The sequence below is a fragment of the Notolepis coatsorum genome (assembly GCF_963971535.1).
Source record: "Notolepis coatsorum genome assembly, chromosome: 5".
In the NCBI taxonomy this organism is placed as follows: Eukaryota; Metazoa; Chordata; class Actinopteri; order Aulopiformes; family Paralepididae; genus Notolepis; species Notolepis coatsorum.
Genome location: NC_140169.1, coordinates 162,892,114 through 162,918,791, shown reverse-complemented (window position 1 = coordinate 162,918,791; position 26,678 = coordinate 162,892,114). Strand labels below are relative to the sequence as shown.

At 49.5% G+C, this 26,678-nt stretch overlaps 1 protein-coding gene across 1 annotated transcript in view; it reads left to right on the top strand.

The window, feature by feature from the left end:
- The window catches only part of col28a2a (collagen, type XXVIII, alpha 2a), a gene marked incomplete at its 3' end in the record, with an annotated part of 142,147 nt that overhangs the window by 54,231 nt on the left and 61,238 nt on the right, over positions 1-26,678 (top strand). Inside the window, 1 exon segment of the mRNA XM_084314357.1 lies at positions 22,304-22,372. Coding sequence (XP_084170483.1) covers positions 22,304-22,372 — 69 coding nt within the window.

Here is a 26,678-nt window from a genome sequence, read left to right as displayed (position 1 = left end):
AGAGACCTCCACGTGAGTACAATTGAAAAAGGTACATGCAATAATAATTGGGCCAAGTGACCAACGGCCCAATACACACTGTAATAGAGAGCAGAGCAGAAAACGAACAGTTTTCGAATGCATCGCATCATCCAACTTTGACAAAGACAGCGGTCTGCAGCACAGAGCCTGTAACCTCACGGATGTCTCCTGGCCAATAGGAAACGCGCCCATGGCCGGGGGGAAATCCTGTGACCCACCCATCCTAACATGGAGTGGAACCAGGAAACCCCCCCCGCCCCCCCCTTCCCCCTCCCTGTGACGCGCTGCCCCTCAGCCGACAGGGAAAAACTGACAGGCAGGAGGTCCCACCTCCCGGCCAATCAGTAAAGGGGGGTGAGGATTTTATCAGCCTACCCCTCATGACCCCTCACCCCTGATACGATGCAACGACAAAGCAGAGCCATGACACCAGTCATAGCATGCTACATGAAAGCGCATTATACCTGTTAGGATAACAGCTTCACATTCTGCACACCAGCCACAGACGATAACCTTGTCTGTGCAAAAACTGGTTTTATACATGGCTTCAGGCTCATGTGCGAACTTGCAACCTGAATTTTTACACCTTTACCCTAAAGTAAGAAAAACACAGACCAAGAGAGGGGCCAAGGGCCCTGGTACAAGAGCTACACATGTAACTTCTGTAGGCCAACACCTAACCCAGTTGTGGATTCAAAGCCACGTTTACTTAAACGTGAATACGATACACACAACCCTCTATCACAATAAAAAAGGGCAAAAGTTCACTCTCACTACTGTAAGAGGAACGCCGTTTTTTATGATGAGAGAAGACATAAGTCCTCGATCAAGTGCTGGTCACAGGCCTTGCTAAGTCTACATGACAGCGACCAAAAAATTTTCAGAGAAAATTGACTCTCTCTAAGCAAGAGCACAACCCCAGAAGAAGCTGAGGGATTTACACCATATCCCCAAAAATATAGTGAATCAACACACATTTTGTAAACAAAATCATATTTTAGGGGGGGGCCAGGGGCAAACCGGGGAATAATTTCACCCACCCCTCACCACCTTACCCCTGATACGACGCCAAATGTGTAGAGTAAAAGCTTTACATCATGCACGCCAGCACAGCCGACAACCTTGTTTGAAACAGGTTTCCCACAGCTCTGCTTATGTGTGAAAAAAACTTGCCACTTTTTATTTTCATCATTACCCTCAAGTAAGAATAACAAGCTAAGAGAGGGACTCAGCCCTCGATCATATGCCACTATGCACAGCATTGTAGGGTAACCCAGCCAGTTGTGGGCTCAGCCACGTTGTCTAAACGTTACATGAAGACACACAACTTCTCATCATACAACAAAAACCCAGTTCATTTTTACTCACGTAAAAAACAACGCTGTTCCTAGGTAGAGAGAAAGACATAAGCCTTGGCCAACGCTAACCCAAGCTATACAAAGCGACCAAGACAATTCTCACACAGCACACGTCGTATCTCCAAATGTAGTGAAGTAACATATGTTTTGTAGACAAAAACATCGTTATTAACAAAAACATTCCGGAGGGGAAGGAAGGAAGAGTGCGGTAATGTCCATTGGACACCTTACCTGCACCAAGGAATGCAGGATGAAAGGCCGCAACACAGGTTGGTCCACCACATCGACGAAGGCCTCTCGCTGGCCAGGCCAGAAGAAGCAATGGCTGGAGCCTCGCTATACGCGGGCTATAGCCGACCTGAGCTTGGAGATATTCTCATAACGAAGCTCACCTCCCTCACACCGGGTGTTTTTCATCTTGAAAAGTGGGGCCAGCACGGCGACAGTGGGTATCCGTTTGTCCAGAGACCCGGGGAATTGAACCGCAGATTCGGAATCACGGTCCCAGGAAAACAAAGCTACGACTTCACTTGAGGAGGAGCTAATGTTATCGTGGGGCATCAAACTAGAACCCCCTCCACGCCGCTAAGGGGCAGCGAAAAGGATCCTAGCCTGGAGCCGACCTTCGTAAGCTGTGTAGTTGTCCCCCCACAACTGACACACCTGGCGCCCGCGTCGCAAAAAACATCACCCGCCCAGAGAGGCCGTCAGCCCTCACACGGCCGATCGCCTCCCAAGCAAAGTGTCCAGCTGCAGAGCCGGAGGCAATGCCAGCGGGGATTGCTCAGCGACGCGAGCCCCTAATGCGAAGCGCCGGTGGAGGTCAGAATGATCATCATCTTCTAGACACTCCGGTGGAGAAGACATTATCGCTGTATTTCCTCGAAAAATAGTGAGAGAGAAAACAAAGATATAATGTCAACGCAGCTTGTAACTGAGGGGTTACAAAACCCTGACTGTATTAAAGATTGTGATAGATTAAACCACTGCTAGGTATGTACTTTAATTACTGGCCAGACAGTACATCGAATAGATATGGTGGACACTCATAATAACACGGCATTGACAAAGAAATAGTATTTGAGGGTATTTTATTATTATGCAACATTAGGTTACAGAATGAGAATTAGGGTCGCGCTTGTATGGCGAAGAATATGCATAAAGTCAGTCAGTAGCATGAGTCACTGGGAATAGAATGATTCCTACGATGGGTACTAGGCTGACGCCACCTGGCGTATAATAGCAATTATAGAAGGTAACGCTGGTACCGCCTGGAGACACTGGGTTCCTCTCAGAGTTGTAAGGTCTAGAGGATAGAGGAATGTTCGGATACTCAGTCTGATTCAATGAAGAATAAGGGGGTTCACGTACAGAAGCCAGTCCCTGTAAATCCAACGATCAGCAACAAAGCAATAACTGTAATCCAATGCTCGATAGCAAACGATGATAGCCAGCCAGCCTCGGTCCATGAGGCCAGCCCGAATGTAAATCCTCACAAGGTTAAATCCCAAACGACAGTGGAGATTAACGATGCTCTTCTCCGGGTAACACGTTCCACAATCAATATAATCCAACCAGTAATGGTTCTGCAATCGCCGCCGCTGGTTCTCCTGTGCACATGTCCAGCAGGTTCTCCGACTAGGCCTCCTCGTGTGCTGGTACTAAGGTATTTAGTCCACGCGCACTGGCTAAGGTCCACTAGCTAACACGAACGAACCGCTGGGTAATGCTACACACGAACGAACTGTGGTTGGCACGATATACAATAAATGAACGACTATTTACTTCACATTAAATTAGGTCGAACTTGACGTTACTGCATTAAACTCTGACACTTTACTATTCAATTCGCACGTGGTTCTCAACGCTCTGTTAGACGCACGGCTGCTCACTTCATTGTTACCGAACAACTTGTCACACGAACTGCTGCTGTGCGCACCTGCGCCGTATATATACTTAAGTGATTATCTAGTCCCAAACCTCAGTTCTTGTCTGGAATCAATACGCTGTCTCCGGGCATGTTACGACATGCCTGGGCTTGCCTTTGAACCTGACTTTGGGGGCTTGCGGGCTGGCGCCTACGGGCGTTATCCAATAAGGAGAGCGAATATTACTATGGTTCGAACGCAGGTTTAAAGGGATATACCGTGTATATATAAATAATATACAATGTATATAAAACAATAAATGTAGATTCTCAGCTTTAATCTGGCCCTTCACAACAGCCGCCTCCTAATTAGTCCGCACCTAATTAGTTAAGGGAGACAGATTAATAGTCCAGTCAACTGCTCAATATCTGTTGTGAGGAGTAGGGCAATCTACAAAGTCAGTGGGTCATGATCGTCATCAGGGGAGTCAGGGAGCTCTGGCAACTCTATCAGCCTCGCCACGGGTCGGGTGTAGGTCCGCCCTTGGACAATAACTTCTGCCGCTCTGACCTTCCCGTCGGCACCAGTGATCACTTTGCTTACGCGGCCGGCCGGCCACATAGCTCGGGGTAGTGACTGGTCTATGATCATAACGACTGTGCCCACTTTTAAGTTGTCCCTGTTCTTTACCCACTTCTGACGGGTTTGGAGGGACGGTAGGTAGTGGAGGAGGAAACTGTTCCAAAACTGGTCAGCCAATACTTGACTGTACCTCCACATTCTTCGGCCGTTCGCTTCTTCAGGTCTGTACACCGCCTGTGGAAGGGCAGGGTCCAGCCGCCCCATCAAGAGAGTGTTGGGGGTGACTGGGTCGACGTCTGCTACATCACTTGAGATGTACCCGAGGGATTGGCTTTGTTCCCTGCAGGCAGTCTAGCTCATCTGGCAATGAGTCTCTTTGGGCTCGCTGTAGCAGAAGGAGTTCTGCCTCTGCGTAGTTCGATGCGTCGATGTCTGTAGTGGGGGGAACCTCAGGGTGGTGCCACAAGAATGTTTTTATCTGCGCACTCTCAAAGGTTAGGCAGTCGTCTATGTTAGGGTCAGTGGGGGCTGGGATGTGCGTCAGTCCACAGAACATAGATTTCTTGATCTCTGCCTCCTCTTGACTAGCCTCCCGTGGGGTGGGGGTAGGCCACTCCTCCTCCGGGAGCTTGAGGAACTCAGGACCGTCACTGTAAATATTGGGACGTGTGAGGTCATCTAGGGACATCCCCCGTGTGATGACATCGGCTGGGTTCTGTTTGGTGTCAACGTACCTCCAGCACGCTGATCCTACCAGGTCTTGAATCTCGGTGACTCTGACTCCCACGAAGACCTTGTATCTACAAGAATCGGACTGGATCCATGTGAGTACAGTCATGGAGTCTGACCACAAGATTGTCCGTTGCACCGTTATGGTGAGTTCACGTTGTATCAGCGTGGCGAGTTGCGCGCCTACCAGAGCTGCGCAGAGCTCTAGACGCGGGATCGATTGTTGCTTGCGGGGGGCTATTCTTGAGCGAGCCAGGATGAAAGCTGTGTGTACTTCTCCTCCCTCCTCTCGGGCTCGCATGTAAGCCACCGAACCGTAGGCTACTTCCGAGGCGTCACTGAAGACGTGCAGGTCCATCTGGCACGTCTCCAGCCGCACTGTGGGTGGGAAGTAGCTCCGGCGTATGTTCATATTTTGGAGCGAGCTGAGTTCTCTCTCCCACTCTCTCCAGGTGGAAGCTAGGTGGTCGGGTATGGGGTCGTCCCAGCCCTGTTCCTTGTCCCACAGTTCTCGCACAAGCATCTTCGCCCGAGTGGTGTAAGGTAGGATACAAGCACCCCAGCGTGTCGTATTGGCTTGCGAGTGTTCTGTATACGCTCCGTCTAGTGGTCGGTAGAGGGGTCGACCTTCCCTGCTCCGGGGTCAGGGGTGTGTGCTTGTAATGGAGCGAGTCTGTTTTGAAGCGCCAGACGAGGCCCAATGTCATTTCCTGTGCTTCACCTGGGGTGGTCGCCATCCAGGTCTCGCTGCTTGCTGCCTTTGTCTCTGGGGAGAGGCTGCGAAGTACTTGAGGGTCACTGCTGGCCCACTGCCTAAGATCGAAGCCGCCTTTGATCAGTGAGGCACGGAGCTTAAGCAGGAGGGCTTCGGCTTCTTCTGGCGTCGAGACGCTTTGTAGACAGTTGTCCACGTAGAAACTCCTCTCTACGCTTTGTCTGACCTCCTCGTCAGCTTCAGGGTCTTCTGTCACGTGTTTTTGTAGTGCGAACGTAGCACAGCATGGGCTGCATGTGGTGCCGAAGGGGAGGACCTCCCATTGATAGATGGAGGGTTGCTCATCGTTGATCCTCTCTCTCCATAGGAACCGCAGCAGGGGCTTGTCCTCCTCCACCAGTCGCACCTGCAGGAACATCCCTTTGATGTCGCCGCTGATGGCCACCTTGTCTTGGCGGAAACGTAGTAGTACGCCGAGGAGGGAGGGGCCGAGTGTGGGGCCGGGCAAGAGTAATTTATTCAGGTTCTGTAGTCCGATCTGGTAGCTGCAGTTGAATACAATGCGGTTCTTGCCGTTGTGGTGGACCTTGTGGTGGGGCACGTACCAGGATTCAGTCGTCTGGTCGGCCTCTTGATTGTCAATTTTCTTGATATGTCCCGCTGTGATCAGTTTGTCGATCTCAGCGCGGTACACAGTGGCTTGAGTGGGGTCCTTGGCTAGACGCCACTCGGTGTTCAGTAGATAGCGTTCTGTCGCTTCTTTTGAGGCGTGGAGGGTGGGCATCCCCTCTCGCCTCAGGAGTGGAGTTGCGTATCTCATCACTCCGTCGACCTCGACCCTCTTTGTCTTCTGCTCGAGGAGAGCTATGGCATAAGTGTCTTCCTTTGAACAAACTAGTTTCTTTTCGTTCTTAAAGGGCATCGCGTCTAATGTCCATAGTCTCTCGACGTGCTGCAAGAGGGTGGTGTCGTCTTCGTTTATCCTCGTGTAGAGGCAGCGAGTGGCTGTCGGTCGGTTGGAAGACCCGGAGAGGGGGCCTTGTAGTGTCCAACCCAGGCGGGTCTTGACCGCTGCTGGACAGCCTCTGGGCCCGATGTGGACCTGGTCCGTTGGGACGATGAGGTGTGCGTGGTCGGATCCTATGAGCAGGGTCGGGGTGGCGCCGTCGATGGGCGGTATAGGTAGTTGACGTAGGTGCACGTATTTCTCCGTCAGCTGTGTGATGGGGTAGGTATACCGTGACAGACCTATGTCGTGGCTTGTGAAGGCGTTAGTGATGCTATACCGCTTCTCGGGCTGCTTGACCGCTGCTATCGTGAAGGAGACATTTTCACCCTTTATGGTCTTTAGGTCTCTTCTAATGGTACGGATTGTCATTGTTTCTTCGGTACCCCGCAGACCCAACTGGGCTGCGGCGGAAGCGAGGAGGAGAGTCTTTTCTGACCCATCATCTAGGACGGCGTAAGTGTCCATGACCTTGTCCTCGTAGCTTAGGAGCACTCGGACCACCTTCAAGAGCCCTCGGGAGCTCCCGCTCTTCGCAGGGTCTATATACATGACATTTACTCTCGAGCTGCTTTGTGGTACGGGTCTCCTCTTGTTGCTGTCGTGCAGGACCTCCAAGTGGGCACCGTCGCACTTGCTGCATCTTTTCTTTAGGCGGCACTCAGCTGCCATATGGCTGCGCGCGCAGCGGAAGCAGCGGCAGTTCGCTTTGATCCACTGACTCACCTCGTCAGCGGTCAGCTTCTTGAAGGTGTCACATTGAGACAGCCAATGTTCATTTTCACAGTACTGGCATGCAATCTTCCACTTTCCCTTCACGTGGGGGGTGTTGTGGTTCTTGTGCTGCGGCACTGACTTGGCCTGGTGCATAACTGTCACTGACCGGCGGTTGTCATTGAACCTCCGCTAGAGCCACTCCACACGAATGTGTCCAGTCGTAGACTGCTGACCTCCCTGGCGAGGAAATCAGCCAGGTCTAGGAGGGATGGTTCTGGGCCGTTGGGGTCACTGTGGTCTTTCTGCCGCCGAAAAAACGCTCTTGAAGGGCTGGAGGGAGCTTCTCCAGTATCCGCTCCACGTTAGAATTTGCATACAGTAGGCGGTTAGGTGGCCGAGCGGAGATTGCGTTCGTCACCAGCCCCGGAGCTGAGCTGGATTTGCCTGTTCGAATCCAGCTCACAGCTCCGGGGTTGTCACCAGCTTGGCTGGCCGTCTGCACTGATACAATTGGCTGTATCAGAGGGTGGGAGAAGCTGGCGGGGTGGGTCCGGGTCGTTGTAAACAGCGACTCCTACAGTTCGGTCGGGGCGCCTGCTAAGCGCGGATTGGACGTGAGGGGGATAGTGTGGTCCTCCCACACGCTACGCCCTCTCAATGAGAATCCGCGCTGCCAGGTGAAAAGAAGCGGTGATTGGCTGGACGTGTGTCGGAGGAAGCACGTGGTAGCCTCCACTCTCCCAGATGATCTGACTGTGGGGGGTAAGTGCGCAGCGACCAGGAAGGGACTGGGAATTGGCATACGACTAACATTGGGATGGGAGAAAAATCGGAGGAAAATGGAGGGGGAAAAAGACCAATAAAAAATAAAAATAAAAATTTGCATACAGTTCATATCTCCCCTTCTCCTTTTGGGACCCCAGCATCCCCACGAGGGATTGTACCTTGATAGAGAGGTCATCCAGTGCTCTATTGTCTTTGGCTGGGGGGAGGCGGTCTATATCTCGTATTTCTTGGATCACGTAATCCCATATGCGTCCATAGCGCGCGTCGAGGGCCACCAGAGCAGCTGAGTATGGGGTGCTTGAGTTCGAATATGCCAGCGCTATGTTATGCGCTCTGGGCACCTTGAGATGCTTGAGGAGGATGGCATATTTATAAGACTCGTCGTGGACATCGGACATTATAGTCTCTAAACACATGCGTAATTCTGTGTACTGTGCTCTGTCCTCGCGCGTAAAGTCTTGGAACGTCGGTGTGCCAAGGTAAGACGCCATGGATGGCTGGGACACCGATGAGCGTAGGGGGAGAGGCCTCCTGGGCGAGTCTCCCCGTACGGGTGGTCGTGGGTTAGCACTGGGTGGGTACCAGAGGCCGGGCCCCCAGGTGCTGTTCCTCGGTGCTGACTGTACATCAAACTCACCCTTGAGTTGGGTCGGGGGTTTGTAGCGCAGTGACTCTGGGCTGAGGTCGGGGCTGTACTGGGCCTCCTGGTCCAAAGTAGGTTCGTGCTGGTGGGCTTGATATCCCTCCTCTTCCTCCGCTAGGTCTTGGAGTCTTCTAGTTAGTCTCTCGGCGACGTAGGCCGGTTCTTCCCGTTGGCTGGGTCCCGTATGGACCGGTCGGGGAGGGGGCTCGGAGACGTAGGCAGGTTCTTCCTGTTGGCCGGGTCCCGTGTAGCTTTGTCGGGTAGGGGAAGGTGCCCTAGACCCGTGTCGTGATGATCTCCGGGAGCTCCGTGTGGAGAGAGGGGGGGTCGCCCTGGCGATCAATTGTTCTATCATCTGCGCCTGCAGCCGGTCGCGCTCCGCTTCGCGCTGTGCATTGGCGTGTTCTCGCTGGATGTTCTCTTCCGTCTGGAGGCGCCTCTCCTCCAGTCTGATGCGGTCGTGCTCACTCCGTTGTTGCGCCTGGAGGCGCTCTCGTTCCGCTGCAGAGTGTTCGCGCTCACTAAGGGCTTGTGCTTGGAGTTGCGCGTGGAGGCGCTCTCGTTCCGCTGCAGAGTGTTCGCGCTCACTAAGCGTCTGTGCTTGAAGGCGGTCGCGCTCACCCTGGATACGGTCTCTTTCGGTTGAAGCTGTCAGCGTGGCGATCAAGGCTTGCACCAGTCTCTGGTCAGCCTCGCTGGGGGATGACACTGATGGAGGTGATCGGGCGCTGACAGGGCTTGGCGGAGACCTGTTCTCTTGGCACGCTCCGAGGTCTATCTCTTGAGCGCGGTACTCTTCTCTTGGTTGCACGCCGAGGTCTGTCTCGGGTACGCGCTCTTGGGTTGGTTGTGCGCCGGGGTCTATCCCTGGGGCGCTTTCTTTATCCTGGGGCGCTCCGGGGTCTGTCCCGGTGGCGCTGTCTTGAGGTATAGTTTCAAGTTTCAAGTTTCTTTAATAGTTGTCATACAGAAGTACAGAATACTTTCATACAAAATGCTTCTTACTGTTACGCTCCAGAGACTGTGCTAGACAAGATAGTATCAAATAACATAGTATAGCATGTAATTTAGAAGAAGAAAATGAGGTCACAGTGTTCGGTATAGACATATGTACAATGTTCTGAGTTACCATATAATATACAATACTATGCAGTGTACTAATGTACAGTACTATATAGTGCAAAGCAGAAATGGGATGAGGTACAATTTAGGTACAATTTACAGTAAGGTGTACGAGTTGTAGTGCAATCCTTCATCAATAAATATAAAGTGTGGGGAGTGGGTGCTACAGTGTGTTTGTTTAAAGTGGGTGTGTGCTATAAAGTGTGTGGAGTGGGTGCTACAGTGTATTTGTTTAAAGTGAGTGTGTGCGTGTGGATGTGTGTGCTATGTGCGTTTGGTGGTTGTTGTTGTGTAGTGTTCATTCATTGTTCGTTTAGCAGCCTGATGGCCTGGGGATAGAAGCTTCTTCTGAGTCTTTCTGTGCTCGCCTTGAGACTCCGGTATCGCTTGCCTGACCGCAGCAGTTCAAAGAGGCAGTTGTTCGGGTGACTGGAGTCTTTAATGATTCTCTTAGCCTTGCCCTTGCAACGCTTGTTGTAAATGTTCTGGAGGGTGGGGAGCCCCCCTCCAATTGTGCGTTAGGCTGAACGTGTCACTCTTTGTAGTCTGCTTCGGTCTTGTGCAGTGCTATTTCCAAACCAGGAGGTGATGTTGCCGGTCAAGATGCTCTCTATTGTACATGAGTAGAAGTTCTTAAGGATCTTCTGACTGACTTGGAACTTCCTCAGGCGCCTGAGGAAGTAGAGGCGTTGTCGTGCCTTCTTCACAACACTGTCAATGTGTGTGGTCCATGTCAAGTCCTCGGATATGTAGGCTCCGAGGTACTTAAAGCTGTTGACTCTCTCAACCGGTGCCCCGTCGATGCTGAGGGGGCTGTAGTCCTTGACCCCCGACCTCCTGAAGTCCACAATCATCTCCTTTGTTTTGCTGACGTTCAGGGAGAGGCTGTTTTCCTGGCACCATCCCGCCAGGACCTTGACCTCTTCCAGGTAGGCCCTCTCGTCGTTGGCAGAGATCAGGCCCACCACCACTGTGTCGTCAGCAAATTTGATGATTGTATTGCTACTCCGCTGAGCCACACAGTCGTGTGTGTACAGGGAGTAGAGGAGGGGACTCAGAACACAGCCCTGGGGGGCCCCTATGTTGAGGGTGATGGATGAGGAGGTGCAGTTGCCTGCTCTCACCACCTGGGGTCTGCCAGTCAGGAAGTCCAAGACCCACTGGCAGAGGTCATAGTTCAAGCCCAGGTCCCTGAGCTTGGCTATGAGTATGGAGGGGACTATGGTATTGAATGCCGAGCTGTAGTCGATGAATAGCATTCTCACATAGTTCCCCTGCCTCTTGTCCAGGTGTGATGCTGCTGTGTGCAGCACATGGGCTATGGCGTCCTCCGTGGACCTGTTGGGGCGGTATGCAAATTGCAGGGGGTCCATGTTGATGGGGAGGGAGGAGCAGATGTAGCCCTTTACTAGCTTCTCAAAGCACTTCATGGCTATGGAGGTGAGAGCTACAGGGCGGTAGTCGTTGAGGCAAGCAGGCTTGGATTTTTTGGGTACAGGGATAATAGTGGACTTCTTCAGGCAGGTGGGGATGACAGCCTGTTCTAAGGACAGGTTAAATATGTCAGTGAATACTGGGGCCAGTTGGTCGGCACAGACTGATTTACCAAAGCCACTATCAGAATAAGCCTTGTAGCCACCTTTAAATTGCGTGTAACAGTGATCTAGGATGTTACCGCCTCTGGTGTTGCAAGTCACATGCTGATAGAAGTCAGGTAATACCTTTCTCAGATTGGCGCTATTGAAATCACCCAGCACCAAAATGGCGGCGTTAACGTTCGCCGCTTGTATTCTATTTACCTCGTCGTGGAGTCTGGAGAGCGCGACGTTGTTACTGGCTTGCGGTGGAATATACACTCCTACAAGGATGATCGCCGTTAACTCCCTCGGGAGGAAGAAAGGACGACACTTGATGGTTATATATTCCAGGTCTGGGCAGCAGTGGTTGGATAGTTCCTTCACGTTAGTTGGATCGCTCCAATTGTTGTTAAACATGAAGGCAATACCTCCTCCACGTTGTTTACCGGACTCTGCTGTCCGATCTTTGCGGTGGATAAAGAAGTGTTCGGCTGGTTGGTCACGTCATGTCCCGCTTGGTCCCCCCGTGAGCTAAGTCAGTTTCGTTTGAACCCACTGGGGTCTCTACTGGAAGGGCCGACAAGTCGATAGGATTGGGCATGCTTAAACTATCCGTTTTATCCGTATTTAACGTCTGTTTAGATAAGCTAGGGGGTCAAACGAAAGCGAAGTCCTCCAGATATGGAGGTGGCTGACGTTTGCGCTGCGGGCGCTCTAGTTTGGGGGAGCCGTTTGGAGAGTGTCCACCGCTGGCCATATCAATATTAATATGATATTAAAGATTACTGATACCCTCCGGCTCGAAGGACCAATTGTAACTGAGGGGTTACAAAACCCTGACTGTATTAAAGATTGTGATAGATTAAACCACTGCTAGGTATGTACTTTAATTACTGGCCAGACAGTACATCGAATAGATATGGTGGACACTCATAATAACACGGCATTGGCAAATAAATAGTATTTGAGGGTATTTTATTATTATGCAACATTAGGTTACAGAATGAGAATTAGGGTCGCGCTTGTATGGCGAAGAATATGCATAAAGTCAGTCAGTAGCATGAGTCACTGGGAATAGAATGATTCCTACGATGGGTACTAGGCTGACGCCACCTGGCGTATAATAGCAATTATAGAAGGTAACGCTGGTACCACCTGGAGACACTGGGTTCCTCTCAGAGTTGTAAGGTCTAGAGGATAGAGGAATGTTCGGATACTCAGTCTGATTCAATGAAGAATAAGGGGGTTCACGTACAGAAGCCAGTCCCTGTAAATCCAACGATCAGCAACAAAGCAATAACTGTAATCCAATGCTCGATAGCAAACGATGATAGCCAGCCAGCCTCGGTCCATGAGGCCAGCCCGAATGTAAATCCTCACGAGGTTAAATCCCAAACGACAGTGGAGATTAACGATGCTCTTCTCCGGGTAACACGTTCCACAATCAATATAATCCAACCAGTAATGGTTCTGCAATCGCCGCCGCTGGTTCTCCTGTGCACATGTCCAGCAGGTTCTCCGACTAGGCCTCCTCGTGTGCTGGTACTAAGGTATTTAGTCCACGCGCACTGGCTAAGGTCCACTAGCTAACACGAACGAACCGCTGGGTAATGCTACACACAAACGAACTGTGGTTGGCACGATATACAATAAATGAACGACTATTTACTTCACATTAAATTAGGTCAAACTTGACGTTACTGCATTAAACTCTGACACTTTACTATTCAATTCGCACGTGGTTCTCAACGCTCTGTTAGACGCACGGCTGCTCACTTCACTGTTACCGAACAACTTGTCACACGAACTGCTGCTGTGCGCACCTGCGCCGTATATATAATTAAGTGATTATCTAGTCCCAAACCTCAGTTCTTGTCTGGAATCAATACGCTGTCTCCGGGCATGTTACGACATGCCTGGGCTTGTCTTTGAACCTGACTTTGGGGGCTTGCGGGCTGGCGCCTACGGGCGTTATCCAATAAGGAGAGCGAATATTACTATGGTTCGAACGCAGGTTTAAAGGGATATACCGTGTATATATAAATAATATACAATGTATATAAAACAATAAATGTAGATTCTCAGCTTTAATCTGGCCCTTCACAACACAGCTCCTTTTCTCCAATAACGTAACTCCTTTCCAATAACTATTTCGGCACTAAACTAAAGTGGTGTATACAGGCACTTTTTCGGTGGTGAAAATAGGGAAAGAGCTGTTCTGTTCCACACTAGCTCACGCTCAGCGTTCATTGCATATATCTCGCTTCAGCATATATACACTGAATAATTTCACAAATGTACCTTTAAATGCCAGCATTCATCTGGCCACACCCCCATCCGCTTACCTATATAAGCAGGGGTGGTGCCACACACTCATCTCCTTCTCAAATTTCATCACAAGCAACGTGTTGCTCATATGCCCACTTGACGTGGAGAAAAATATTGTTTACAAGGAAAGGAAGAACAAGGAGATACGTTGACATCATATCTTTATTTTCTCTCTCACTATTTTCGAGAAAATACGGCAATGTTGTCTTCGTCACTGGAGTGTCTGGAAGATGGTGATCATTCTAAAAACCCTCCACCGGTTTTCGTATTGGGAGCACGCCGCTGCATGCTTCTCAACTGCAGTTCCTTGCTGTGTTTGTTGGGGTGAAACCTGTCAGGCCACAGCTGAACTGTCGGACGCGCCGCTGTTGTGAGAAGCGGTGGGTTTCAGGTTAGGTGAGTACTGTTGCTGGCGGGCTTCACTTGTCTGTTAGTGCTATGGGGGCTACTTGACAATGTTTATGGAAACCGGCCCCAGGCTAGGGTCCTTTGTTCAGCCACCTAGGCGACAGAAGACCTTGGTCTGAAGACCATTGTAGTTTTAACTAGTGGGCCGCGACCATTAACACTGGTGATCCCTGTGTGTTCTGGACGAGTGGATATCTCTCTGTCCCGTGTTAAGCCCCTTCTTTCATATCCGAATGAGAGTATTCCTTCACAAGGAGATATGTGCATGGATGTGCGATAGCGGCAGATCCATGTTCAAGTCAGCTACACAAGCCAGTTTGGTATTGTGCTGATTCCGTCGGGTGTTGGTAAAATCACCGTTGTAAAGCTGTGTGACATCTTGTTTCTCTTTTCGCTTAAAAAGTGAGGAGAGTTTCAGAACGGCGGCCTGTCTGGGTGAGTGTTATGTCATTGTGTACGAAGTTCAGGTGATAGCTGCTTAGCTTACGGTTAGCCAGTCAGCTGTTAGCTGTGGCGTTAGCCTGCTGGGATCACTGCGTGGCCTACAGAGGTGGGCCTACTGTTAGCCAGTCAGCTGTTAGCTGCGGCGCTAGCTGTTGTGATCACTAGGAAACGTTAGCTTGCTGCTATCGGACAAGGCCAGCGCGAGGTAGCTTCTGCTACTCGCGCGCCGCCGTGAGCTCCCCTCTCGTCGCGTGCGCCGTTCGCTCGGCGTCTCGCGAGCAGGGGTAATAGCGACCAACGGTTGGAGCGGCCGTTAGCTTAATGCTACTCTGTTGTACGTGCTTTGATTGTAACATGTTTTACACTCTTGACTACGACGTCATCCTTGACAGGGGATGTTCGTCGACCCTGCCCTGAGCCTGGACGGGGATTGCGTCAACAAAGAGGACTGTAGCGACTGGTTGGAGCGGCGACGCTGCCCGGATCGAACAACACAGGACGGCTGTGTTCTACGGTGTCTTGTGACTGCACTTCGCTGATCTACGTTCCGGGTAGGACAAGGTTTGACCAGACCTTATAACACGTCTTCTGGTTTTACTTTTCTAAATGTTTTGTGAATGACGATGTTTTCCCAAAACGTGTGTTGCTGCAATGCATTTAGGATACGACGCGAGTTATGTGTGAACTGTCTTTGTCACTGGCAGTTAGCTTCTCCGTGCAAATCGGGTTGTTACAGATGTGAAAATGATCTGGTTGTTGTGTGAGAAACATCATGTGTGTTGTTATGTACCGTGTACTCACAACTAAGGTAACTAACCTATGAAGCTATGCTTAGTGACAAGTGAGTAAAAGAATGTTCTTTTCTCAGCCTGTGATGACAATGAACAGTGTTCACATATTAACAGGTTTTCCTGTTTTAACTGGCCGTATTAAGGGTAAAATAAGAGGATTGTGTTTCCCCCCGGTTCCCTGGGGACTTTTTCATCCTCCTATCAGACATGTTGCACTACGTTGTGTCTTTTGTGTGGTAGGGATGCGATGTAACCCTTAGCTTGATTGCTGAGGTTGTGCTAAGACTGCTGTAGAAACTTTATTTTCCTAAAAGAAAAGATTGTTTGGTCGCTGTCGTGTGTGCTTAGCAAGGCCTGTGGCCGATACTAATCGAGAATTATGTATTCTCTCATTATGAAAAACGGCGTTCCTCTGTAGAGTGTTTTTGCCATTTTTTGTAGGTGATGATGGGTTGTGTGTGTCATGTGACCTACAACTGGGTTGGACTGGCCACAGAAGCACATGTGTATGTTGGACCGGGGCTCTTAGAGCCCTCTCAATTCTGTGTTTTTTCCTTAGTAAAAATCAGATAGCAGGTTAGCTCATGCGCTGTGTGGAGCTGTCAAACGCTTCATAGAGCTGAATATGACTGTGTCATATTCTCTTTTTGTCATTACATCATATCATGGGTGTGGGGTCGTAAAGGGGTGAACTGGTAACCTTTCCTCTCCCCCTTGTTTCTGTCGGTCAGGGGTACACCCCCTGTCCTTCAAGGTTCCCGTCACGTTGCGGTTCGGCACGTTACGGGGGGGGGGGGAGTTTCCTGGTCCCACGGCCTGGTATATTGGGCGTGTGCACCGCAGAAATTCCCCCGCCATAGAGTACGTCACCGTGCGCGTCTCTGTTGGTAGGACTTCCGTGTGCTGTTCAGGTCCATGTGATGGATCTGTTTCAGGGGGGTGGTCAGGGCTCCTCCTCACCAAGCGCCTATTCGGGCCTTCTGTGAGTTCGGACTCCTTCTTCCATGTGAGGGAGCCTCCATCAGAGTACAGAGCCTTCCTCCTCAGACTGTCAAAGTGAGTGGACCCTCTAGAAGGTGTCCTATTCTATTGTATATGTATTCGATTCAATTCGATTATTGAGTGTGTATGGGTTCAGTGCCTCTTCCCCGGAGAGCCCTAAAACCAATTTTTTACATGGCTCAAGGTGCAATATATTCTTTTCAATCTGTACAGCTCGCGTGGGAAGTCTCTCTGGGGATCCCCGTCTCCTTCCTATGGGAGGGTGGTGGGGTGTAAAAATGTGAAAATTTTTTACCCCCGGCTGTGTAGACTGGGATACATACTGTTGATGCTTCCTTCTTTTCTATTCAAAAAGTGTTGGAGTTAGGAAGTGTCACACCCCTCTTGTCGTTCCCCTGGGCGCCTTGGGGATTTAATGGCAGGTCTAAATAGCCTGTTCATTGATGGGGGTGTGTCCCGACGCACGTATAGTGCTAGCTCGCTGTAAACAGGCGACTGACTGGCACGCCTTGGTTGCTTGTGGTTAAAACAGCGTTTTTATAAAGCGACTGAGATGGGGGTTTTTCCTCTTCCGACGACCACATCCCACGACCTGGGTTGGTTATCGACGGATTCTCGTTCATGTCTGGGGGATGATGACGGAATAGATCTGAACATATGTAGAGGGGTCTCACGCCCTTGGGGTGGGCCACCAGGCGCGGTTCGCCCGAACGTCTGGGTGGCGCCTTCTTTTCATGTTAAGATAGACACGCATATCTGCCCTTTCTCCTGGAGTAGGCATGTCGGCGTGGTTAGGGCACGGGACTGGTTCTGGTCACGCTGGTCCGGATCAGTTGAACCCGTTGTCCGCCGGGGATGCAGATCTGCTGTTCTGGTACCCTGAGGGACTTGGGCTTTTTTCAGGGGGAAAAATGCCAGGTCGGTCCGGGTGTCACAGGGTTAAGCGCTATGGAGACCCTGGTTGGGTACGTTTTTACTCAGCACTGTCGTAATGGCTTACGGCCATGCCAACCTGTACACGCTCGATCTCGTCGGATCTCGGCCGCTACACAGGTTGGTCCTGGTTAGTACTTGGTTGGGAGACCGCCTGGGAATACCAAGTACGGTGTGCTTAGGGGCTGGTTCTCCATTCTTTTTCGCTCCTCTCTCACGCATGGGCGAAGAGGGGCCTGTTGGGGTGGTCTTTGACCTCCTCTGGTGACCCTGTGCTTCCCGTATCGCCAGGCCCGGTCCGAGGTAATGTTTCGTCGACCCGTAGGCCTGGGTTAACCCTTTTTTGAAAACTGAAACACTTGTACTGCGGTATAGCCGGTGTATACCCGCAGGTGTGTTTTGGAGTTTTTTCTTGAGGGGTTATAGGAACAACCACCGCATTGGGTAACGCCAAGGTGTTTGATTCCCTGGTGTGTTTGGGCAGTGTCAACTCTCGGGTTCACCAGTTGAGGGTGCCCCTGCACGTTCATGACGTCTGCCAATCGTGTCAGCCTTCTCTGCCTCAACCCCTCTGGGTGGGGGTTTTTGAATGGAGGCTTGGTCATGCAACGCCGCCAGCTTCCGCTCCTTCCGCCGGGGCGGCTGTGTTCAGCTGTCCCCTCTGGCGCCTGTCTCGTCTGCAGTCTCCGGGCTAGGGTTAATAGCCTGTTGCCTGGTTTTTCCCCGGTGCGCTGCCTGCTTCCGTTGGTTAACCTTTTTTGTGTGCTTACGGCCATGCTGACTGCCTGTTGCAGGGTCAGTGTGCCAGGCGGTGTACTATTGGGGGGACAGGGCCCGCTCGGCTGAGGGGCTTTTGTCCGAATACGCTGGCGATGTGGGGGGCGCGGCACTACGTGCCCACCTGGTGGGGTCTTGATGCTGGCATCATGGACTTCTCCGGGCCCCCATTCCAGGGAGTCCAGTCCTCTTGGTGGGTCTGGGTCTTCCTTCGCGCTCCGCTGCTACGGCCTTGCCACGGGGTTGGGTTTGCCCTTGACCCCGTGATTCTGGGGGCAGTAACGAGGTTGTTTCCCTCCGTTCGTTCCCGGGTGGCATGCGGGTTGTGCGTGTGTGTAGTCGTGGGGTCAAGCCACGGTCTGCTCACCCTGTGCGTTGAGTTGCTTGAGTGCCTCTTCGCACGGTCGGGTCCGTCGCCCTCCCGTGAAGCCACCAATAGGGGGGGTGCCCTCCATTAGGGTGGGTCGGGGGGGCTCGGCCCTCCCTGGTCTGATGGTTGTGGGGGGCCTCAGCGGGGTACATTTGTCGAGCTTCTAGCTCCCGCTCAGCTCCTATTATGCAATGAACGCTGAGCGTGAGCTAGTGTGGAACAGAACGTTAGGTTATGACTATAACCAAGTTCTGTCAACACTTAGTGAACGCTCAGCGTTTAGACGACGCTGCAGGCCCTTGATTTTTCATTCATTCATTGTGATGAAATTTGTTGGGAAGGAGATGAGTGTGTGGCACCACCCCTGCTTATATAGGTAAGCGGATGGGGGTGTGGCCAGATGAATGCTGACATTTAAAGGTACATTTGTGAAATTATTCAGTGTATATATGCTGAAGCGAGATATATGCAATGAACGCTGAGCGTTCACTAAGTGTTGACAGAACTTGGTTATAGTCATAACCTAACGTTAGTGTGGCCACGACCCCGCTTATGTAGAGGAGCGGATGTGGGTAAAGGGATAGTTCCACTAGAGTGCAGAGCATAAGCTATACGATAATATAACTGAGTTTTTCTTTTGTACACAGTTTACTAAAATCACTCCTAATCACTCATTTCTGAATGGATCTTTATGAAATTTGGACATGTACTACAGGCTTCAGGCTATGGATCTCAGGAGTTTTTTAAGCCATACCACCTTCTGGGGAAATACTACCTCTGGACTACTAACTACTACAGAAAAACATGAGTAACAAGTTTTTCTACAACTCAAGTTCAGACCTATGTTACTCTATTTCATTAGCACTAAAAGTGAATTATCCTTCTGGAATCAGAAACTTCAGAATGTCACATTGTTTTGGTTTGCATAAAAAGTATACAGTCCTCAAAAACGAAAACTAAAATGGCCACTTTTGGGGGTGCAGGTTAAGAGGTTAAAAGTGAATTGTATCCTTTTAAATGCCCTTTTAATATAAAAAAAATTTGCTTGGGAAAGTACTTGAAAGTAATTGAATTTCATTTAGCAATTTCTGTGGGAACTCTGGACTACAGACAAAAGTGGAAAAAATTCACAAACCGTAAAAAAACAGACAATAGATGAAACGGACAATGACAACGCAATGTTTGATGTGACAAACCGGGAAACAGGAAGACTATGAGCGAACGTCCACGCTGCATTTCTTAGCTCATAATGTGACTCGGCACAAATCTGATCTCTTCGTTACAATACTTAAGTACTGTTTTTGGGGATTTGTACTTTACTCAAGTATTATTAAGTTTGTATACTTGTACTTTTACTCAATTACATTTTAGAGAAAAAAAACATACTTTTTACTCCCTACATTTAGAAGGCAGACCTACAAAGTACAAAGTACAAATCTCGCAGGTCCAACCATTTTAATTTGTGTATTTGTTTCTCTGGCCGAACTAACGTTAAGATTATTAATCCTGCGGCCGCTCTTTATTTAAAAACAGCCAATCAAATCCCCATCAATGGAAAATTAACCCGCCCAAATTTAGTACTAACCTTTTTTACTTTTACTCAAGTGTTTTTAGCCAGATGCTCTGACTTTTACTTGAGTAAGATTTTGAGACGGTACCCATATACTTTCACTTAAGTATAATTTGTGGGTACTTTTTACACCCCTGCTTTTACGTCACTTCTAGATTGACATTCGTCCAAACATATTCCACGTGCCATCTTCTTTATTGTTCATTTTAGAGCATGCAGGTCAGTTCAGGAGCAGTGACCAGTTCACACTGGAATCTGATATTGGCCCCATTAAAAAAAAATTAAATAAAAATTAAAAAAAATTTGATCTGATCAATAAATCTGAAATGAGCGCTCGATCCTGCAGTGTGAACGCAGCCTAATAAGACAACAAAGCCTTCCTGCACCACCCTCTCTCACGTGTCTCGGTGCTTGTCAGGCACACAGAGTACAGCACACTGACTCCGGGGGGATCATATGTAGACGTTCAGACTTGATGCGACGGTGCATGGAAAGGGTATGGGGAGGGCAGGGCAGGGCGGGGGGGGGGGGGGGGGGGCAGGAGAGGGCGGGGGGGGGGGGGGGGGGGGGGGGGGAAGGGGAGGTCGGAGGGGGGTTACAAACACAGCTCCTCTTATATACCGTACCGTAGGATTGTTACATCCGAACAGGGCGGCAGGTGCAAACTTGCTCCTCTCCACACTCCTCCTCCCCGACTGAGAACAATGTGTGCATCTGGCTGCGATCCAACGACACGAGTACCTACACATAGGAGCCGAGGCAGGGCGGGAGGGGGTACCGGGGTGTCTCGAGGAAGGTAACGACGCGGGGCGGGAGGGGGTACCGGCGGGGTGTCTCGAGGGGGGTAACGACGCAGGGCGGGAGGGGGTACCGGGGTGTCTCCAGGGGGGTAACGACGCGGGGCCGGAGGGGGTACCGGGGTGTCTCGAGGGGGGTAACGATGCGGGCGGGAGGGGGTGTCGGGGTGTCTCCAGGGGGGTAACGACGCGGGGCGGGAGGGGGTACCGGGGTGTCTCGAGGGGGTTAACGACGCGAGCCGGAGGGGGTACCGGGGTGTCTCCAGGGGGGTAACGACGCGGGGCCGGAGGGGGTACCGGGGTGTCTCGAGGGGGGTAACGATGCGGGCGGGAGGGGGTGTCGGGGTGTCTCCAGGGGGGTAACGACGCGGGGCGGGAGGGGGTACCGGGGTGTCTCGAGGGGGTTAACGACGCGAGCCGGAGGGGGTACCGGGGTGTCTCGAGGGGGGTAACGACGCGGGGCGGGAGGGGGTGTCGGGGGTGGCGTCTATACTTTTACCAACTAACCTCCAGTTCCGTGTTCGTGTTCTGCAATCTGATTGGCCACTGATGTTTCTGGTCATGTGACATGTGCGCCAATCGCGTGACGCCTGTTTCTGTGCCTATTTCCGCCTCTAACAGCCTGCAAACTACCTTTGCCTAGTTTAACACTGGTTAAGCTTAGGCAACTCTTTCGAAGTTGGTTATGGTTAGAGTTTGGAATCAGGGCTGGTGTTCTATCGCCCCGCTCTAAGACAAACTCTAACCATAACCAACTTCGAAAGAGTGCCTAAGCTTAACCAGTGTAGAAACAGGCGTCACACGATTGGCGCAGATGTCACATGACCAGAAACGTCAGTGGCCAATCAGATCGCAGAACGCGAACGCGGAACTGGAGGTTAGTTGGTCAAAGTATTGACACGTCGGGGTGTCTCTAGGGGGGTAACGACGCGGGGCGGGAGGGGGTGTCGGGGTGTCTCGAGGGGGGTAACGACGCGGGGCGAGAGGGGAGGGGGTACCGGGCAGGCACGTGCACACATAGAGCCCAAAGGATGCTCGAGCACCTGCCCTTTTGTGCCTCATAAAAAAGTGCCCTTTTTATGCCATTTCTTTTATATATATATTTTTTTGTTTTTTGTTTAATGTGCTTGCAGATCCACTTTACACCAAAAACGAAATACTGTATATGTACAAATATGTTCGGTTTGTACAATTATGCTAATAACCAATAATAAACAATACAGTCAACTCATGAAGTCAAAACTATTTGAAGCACTCATCACTTCCCAGTGCAATACCGACTTCCAACATCTGTGTGGCGCTGTAGCGCATACAGTTGAATGCTGATATTACACTCACTGAGGGACACGAAGAAGTCAAGTCCACTCCGATGGGATTTGGAAATCTCAAATACAAATCGGGATTGGAATAAAAAATGCATTATATTAAACAACTTCTTGGGGTCTGTAGGGTAAGCACTTATTCCCTCCCCCATGAACATTTATGGTGATGGATGGGCCTTTTAAGTCAGTGATAAAAGTGTCTTTCAAGGATAAGTGAACTCCTGCACTGATTATTATAGTTCAATATTCAATATTTGATCACCAAAACCCCCCAAAAAGCATAAAAAGGGGGCCCCCCACCAACAAAGGGCCCAGTTAGAACGGGTACAGGCCCAGTTCCCGTTTCAGCCTTTGAGCACCTGCCCCTCTAAAGTCCTGTGCACGTCCCTGGTACCGGGGTGTCTGGAGGGGGGTAACAACCCGTCTTTGTTCCGCAGGGAGACAGAGGCCTGGCGGGACCCCGGGGTCCGAGGGGACAAGCCGGCACGGGAGTCAAAGGAGACAAGGTAGGCCATAAAGACGACTCTGCTGAAGGTCCCTCCACATATAAAAACACACCACGCCTGCTGCCCGACAAAAGAATCCAATGAAGTTTTATAAAGAGAGGCCCCTGGACACGTCCTCTTTGGGGGCCGGAGCTCGGCAGACCTCGCTGGGCTGAGACAGAGCAGATGGGGAGGTAGCCCTGGAGGCGCTGGTTACTGTGGGAGAGTTGAAAGGTGAATCTGGCACATGGTTCAGTGTTCCTTACTTAACCCTTTCACTACCACACTACCGAAGGTTAACCCTTTCACTACCACACTACAGACGGTTGACATATCCTACTCTTACTACACTGCTGGCCAGTATGACTTACTACCATAGTGTCTTTATACCTGTATCACCACCTTCTGTAGTGTGGTAGTGAAAGGCATTATGTAGTGTGGTAGTGAAAGGGTTAACCTTCTGTCGTGTGGCAGTGAAAGAGTTAACCTTATGTAGTGTGGCAGTGAAAGGGTTAACCCTTTGTCGCATGGCAGTGAAAGGGTTAACATTCTGTAGTGTGGCAGTGAAATTGTTAACCCTTTGGTAGTGTGGCAGTGAAAGGGTTAACCTTCTGTAGTGGTAGTGAAAGGGTTAACCATCTGTAGTGTGGTAGTGAAATGGTTAACCATCTGTAGTGTGGAAGTGAACTGGTTAACATTCGGTAGTGTGGTAGTGAAAGGGTTAATAGTCTGTAGTGTGGAAGTGAAAGGGTTAACATTCGGTAGTGAAAGTGTTAACCTTCTGTAGTGTGGTAGTGAAAGGGTTAACCTTATGTAGTGTGGTAGTGAAAGGGTTAACCTTCTGTAGTGTGGTAGTGAAAGGGTTAACCGTCTGTAGTGTGGTAGTGAAAGGGTTAACCGTCTGTAGTGTGGTAGTGAAAGGGTTAACCTTCTATAGTGTTGTAGTGAAAGGGTTAACATTCTGTAGTGTGGTAGTGAAAGTGTTAACCTTCTGTAGTGTGGTAGTGAAAGTGTTAACCTTCTATAGTGTTGTAGTGAAAGGGTTAACATTCTGTAGTGTGGTAGTGAAAGTGTTAACCTTCTATAGTGTGGTAGTGAAAGGGTTAATGAAGGTGTGCCTGGAGGTGGGGTAGCGGTTATGATCCCCCGCCTCTGGAACCACATGTCGCCTACCAGCCCCATCTTGCTTAGAATATGTAAATAATTACGTATCGACCATGGGGAAAAGATACATTGTTACGTACGTTAGGTACATTATGTTATAGCCATGAGTAATATATTGACGTATTTACGTATTTAAGTAGCTACATATTAGGGCTGCAACTAATGACTAATTTGGTAGTCGACTAATCTGCCGATTATTTTTTCGATTAGTCGACTAATCGAAAACCAATGTAAACAACAACAAAAAAATAAATAAAAAAAAGTTTTTTAATTACCTATCTTTGTGAAAGTGGCTTCTCAGCTCTGGTCCAGCTGAAGACAGAGCAGAGGAACAGATTGGACCTCAGAGTTGCTTGTCTACCATCACCCCAGACTTTGAGACTCTTGTCAGGACCAAACAACAACATCATAACATGATGATCCCATAGCAAATTAAAATAATTACTCATGAAACATTTGAATTTGGATCTTTAAGCCACTTTAAATGAAAATGTATTTGAAGAACAATACAGCAATCACTCATAACAAGATAAATAAATTAAATAATACAAATTAAAGTGGAAGTGTACTTTAAATAACTTTTGTTTGCTGTGTGTGAGAGGAGTCCGTGTGTGTGTGTCTTACTCTGATCGCTGTGTGAGTGAGAGGAGTGTGTGTACTGTGTAATTTGTGTGTGTGTCTTACTCTGATCGCTGTGTGAGTGAGAGGTGTACTGTGTAATTTGTGTATGTGTGTGTGTCTTACTCTGATCGCTGTGTGTGAGTGAGAGGAGTGTGAATGTGTCTGTGTCTTACTCTGATCGCTGTGTGTGAGTGAGAGGAGTGTGAATGTGTGTGTGTCTTACTCTGATCGCTGTGTGTGAGTGAGAAGAGTGTGTATGTGTGTGTGTCTTACTCTGATCGCTGTGTGTGAGTGAGAGGAGTGTGTATGTGTGTGTCTTACTCTGATCGCTGTGTGTGAGTGAGAGGAGTGTGTGTGTAATGTATTGTGTGTCTAGTCTGATCATCATCTCCTGCAGGGGAACAATGTTTTCAATGTCCAAAATTTGCTATGGGATCATCATGTTATGATGTTGTCTGGAACCCTGAGAAGCCACTCTCACAAAGATAGGTAGTACACAAAAAAAAAAAAAAAAAAAAAATTTTTGACTAATCGACGCAACAATTTCTCGTCGACAATTTTTTATAATCGACGTCGTCGATTATGTCGACTAATCGTTGCAGCCCTACTACATATACTGTATTACATATTCAGAAAATGTCTGAGCGGGGAAACAAACCCAGAATGCTCACATAGACTCCGTATTGTGGTATTGTTTGTCCATCAAGAATAAAAATGGAAAGTTATTTTAAGAGGCTGTGAGGGGTGCTTAATGTCTGAAGGAGTCGACTGAAGGCTTCTTGTCCTCTGCGAAAGCATGTAATTGGTCCACTGATACATCTTGATGTTTGTCTAGTCAGTGTGTTCATTAGATGGGTGAACTCCTCTTTCAGTGCCTCTGTGCCCGTTTTCTTAGGCAGTTAGCCTCGCTGGTATGCACGCCATTAGCGTTAGCCACGCTTCTAGGCATCTTTGCTTTTGGAAAGAGTGAATTTCTTTTTCTTATTTTTACTAAGAGATTGGCCTAGTCTTGGTTGGAACATTAGCCTACTCTTTGTTGAGACATTAGCCCAGTCTTGGTTGGAACATTAGCCTAGTCTTGGTTGGAACATTACCCTAGTCTTGGTTGAAACATTAGCCTAGTCTTGGTTGGAACATTAGCCCAGTCTTGGTTGAGACATTAGCATAGTCTTGGTTGGAACATTAGCCCAGTCTTGGTTGAGACATTAGCCCAGTCTTGGTTGGAACATTAGCCTAGTCTTGGTTGGAACATTAGCCCAGTCTTGGTTGAGACATTAGCATAGTCTTGGTTGGAACATTAGCCCAGTCTTGGTTCAAACATTAGCCTAGTCTTGGTTGAAACATTAGCCCAGTCTTGGTTGAGACTGTGGTAGATTTCCCAAGCAAAATGTATACATGTACAGGGTCTGTCGTCCGCCAGGAGTCGTTGGTGAACAGGGTAAAACATTACATCATACATTCTAGTCCAAGAGGGTCTCCACCCTTCTCCTGGAGAGCAGGAGGGGAAGGGGACATAGATTGGATTAGCACATTGTGGTAAAATAGATGATAAGGTCTTGAGACAGAGTGATTTAGCATTTTAAGAGGTAACACAACAACAGAGACTTCTGTCTCCCTTCCCCAGGCCGAAACTCAACGACAATAGACTATAGAAATGGCTTGTTGACCATCTCCACTTAAACAAAGGAATGGCCCGGAGACACCCAACCCTGATATTTACAGGAGACTTTTGGCTGGCTGAAACAATGGGGTTGACACCAGACCCTTAAGCCTTATCGTGATTACTTCCCCCAACTGCCAACTGCAGCTGTTAAGTACAGTTGAGTAAAACGTTGCCTCCAGCAAAAGATATGACCTTAAAAGGAAATTCCGGTATAGGCCTACTCAAAAAAGCTGTTACCTAGATTCAGCCAATCAAAAGTGTGGGTAGGCTAAAAACGGCACCAAACACTGGTCCTCCAATTGGAAGCTCTCTCTCTCATAGAAAGGTCCGCCCTTCCTGACGTAATGCTGGGGGGAGGAGTTTAGTCTTTAAAGTAAGCGGTTCAGAGCAAGAGAGGCACACAAACAACAAACAACACAGGAGCAACACAACCTTCGTTTCCCCTACTGGACGAGAGGACGGCGACGCATTGAGACGGACACCAGCGAATCCAACGAGAAGGAGCCGAGAGAGATGCTTTTAGTTTAAAGTGCATTTTAGTCTGATTTTCTAATGATCCCTCGGCATAGAGAGTGCTACCATTGAAAATCATTGCATTGTTTTTTACATTCAAATCTTTTGGTTGTTATTAACTTTTGGATCCCATTAAAACCGGATCCTTACATTAATCTTCTTGCTGACTCTTTCTTTCAACCGCAGTCTCTTTGCCGTGGCCTTGTAAACCACGTAGCTGGTTTTTGAAAGTACAATAGGGCTTTTAAGGGAATACACAACGCAGAGCAGAATATGTTCTGAGTCATCAGAACAGAATAGCCCCGTTTGTGACTTCAAGACATTAGCCCAGTCTTGGTTGAGACATTAGCCCAGTTTTGGTTGAGA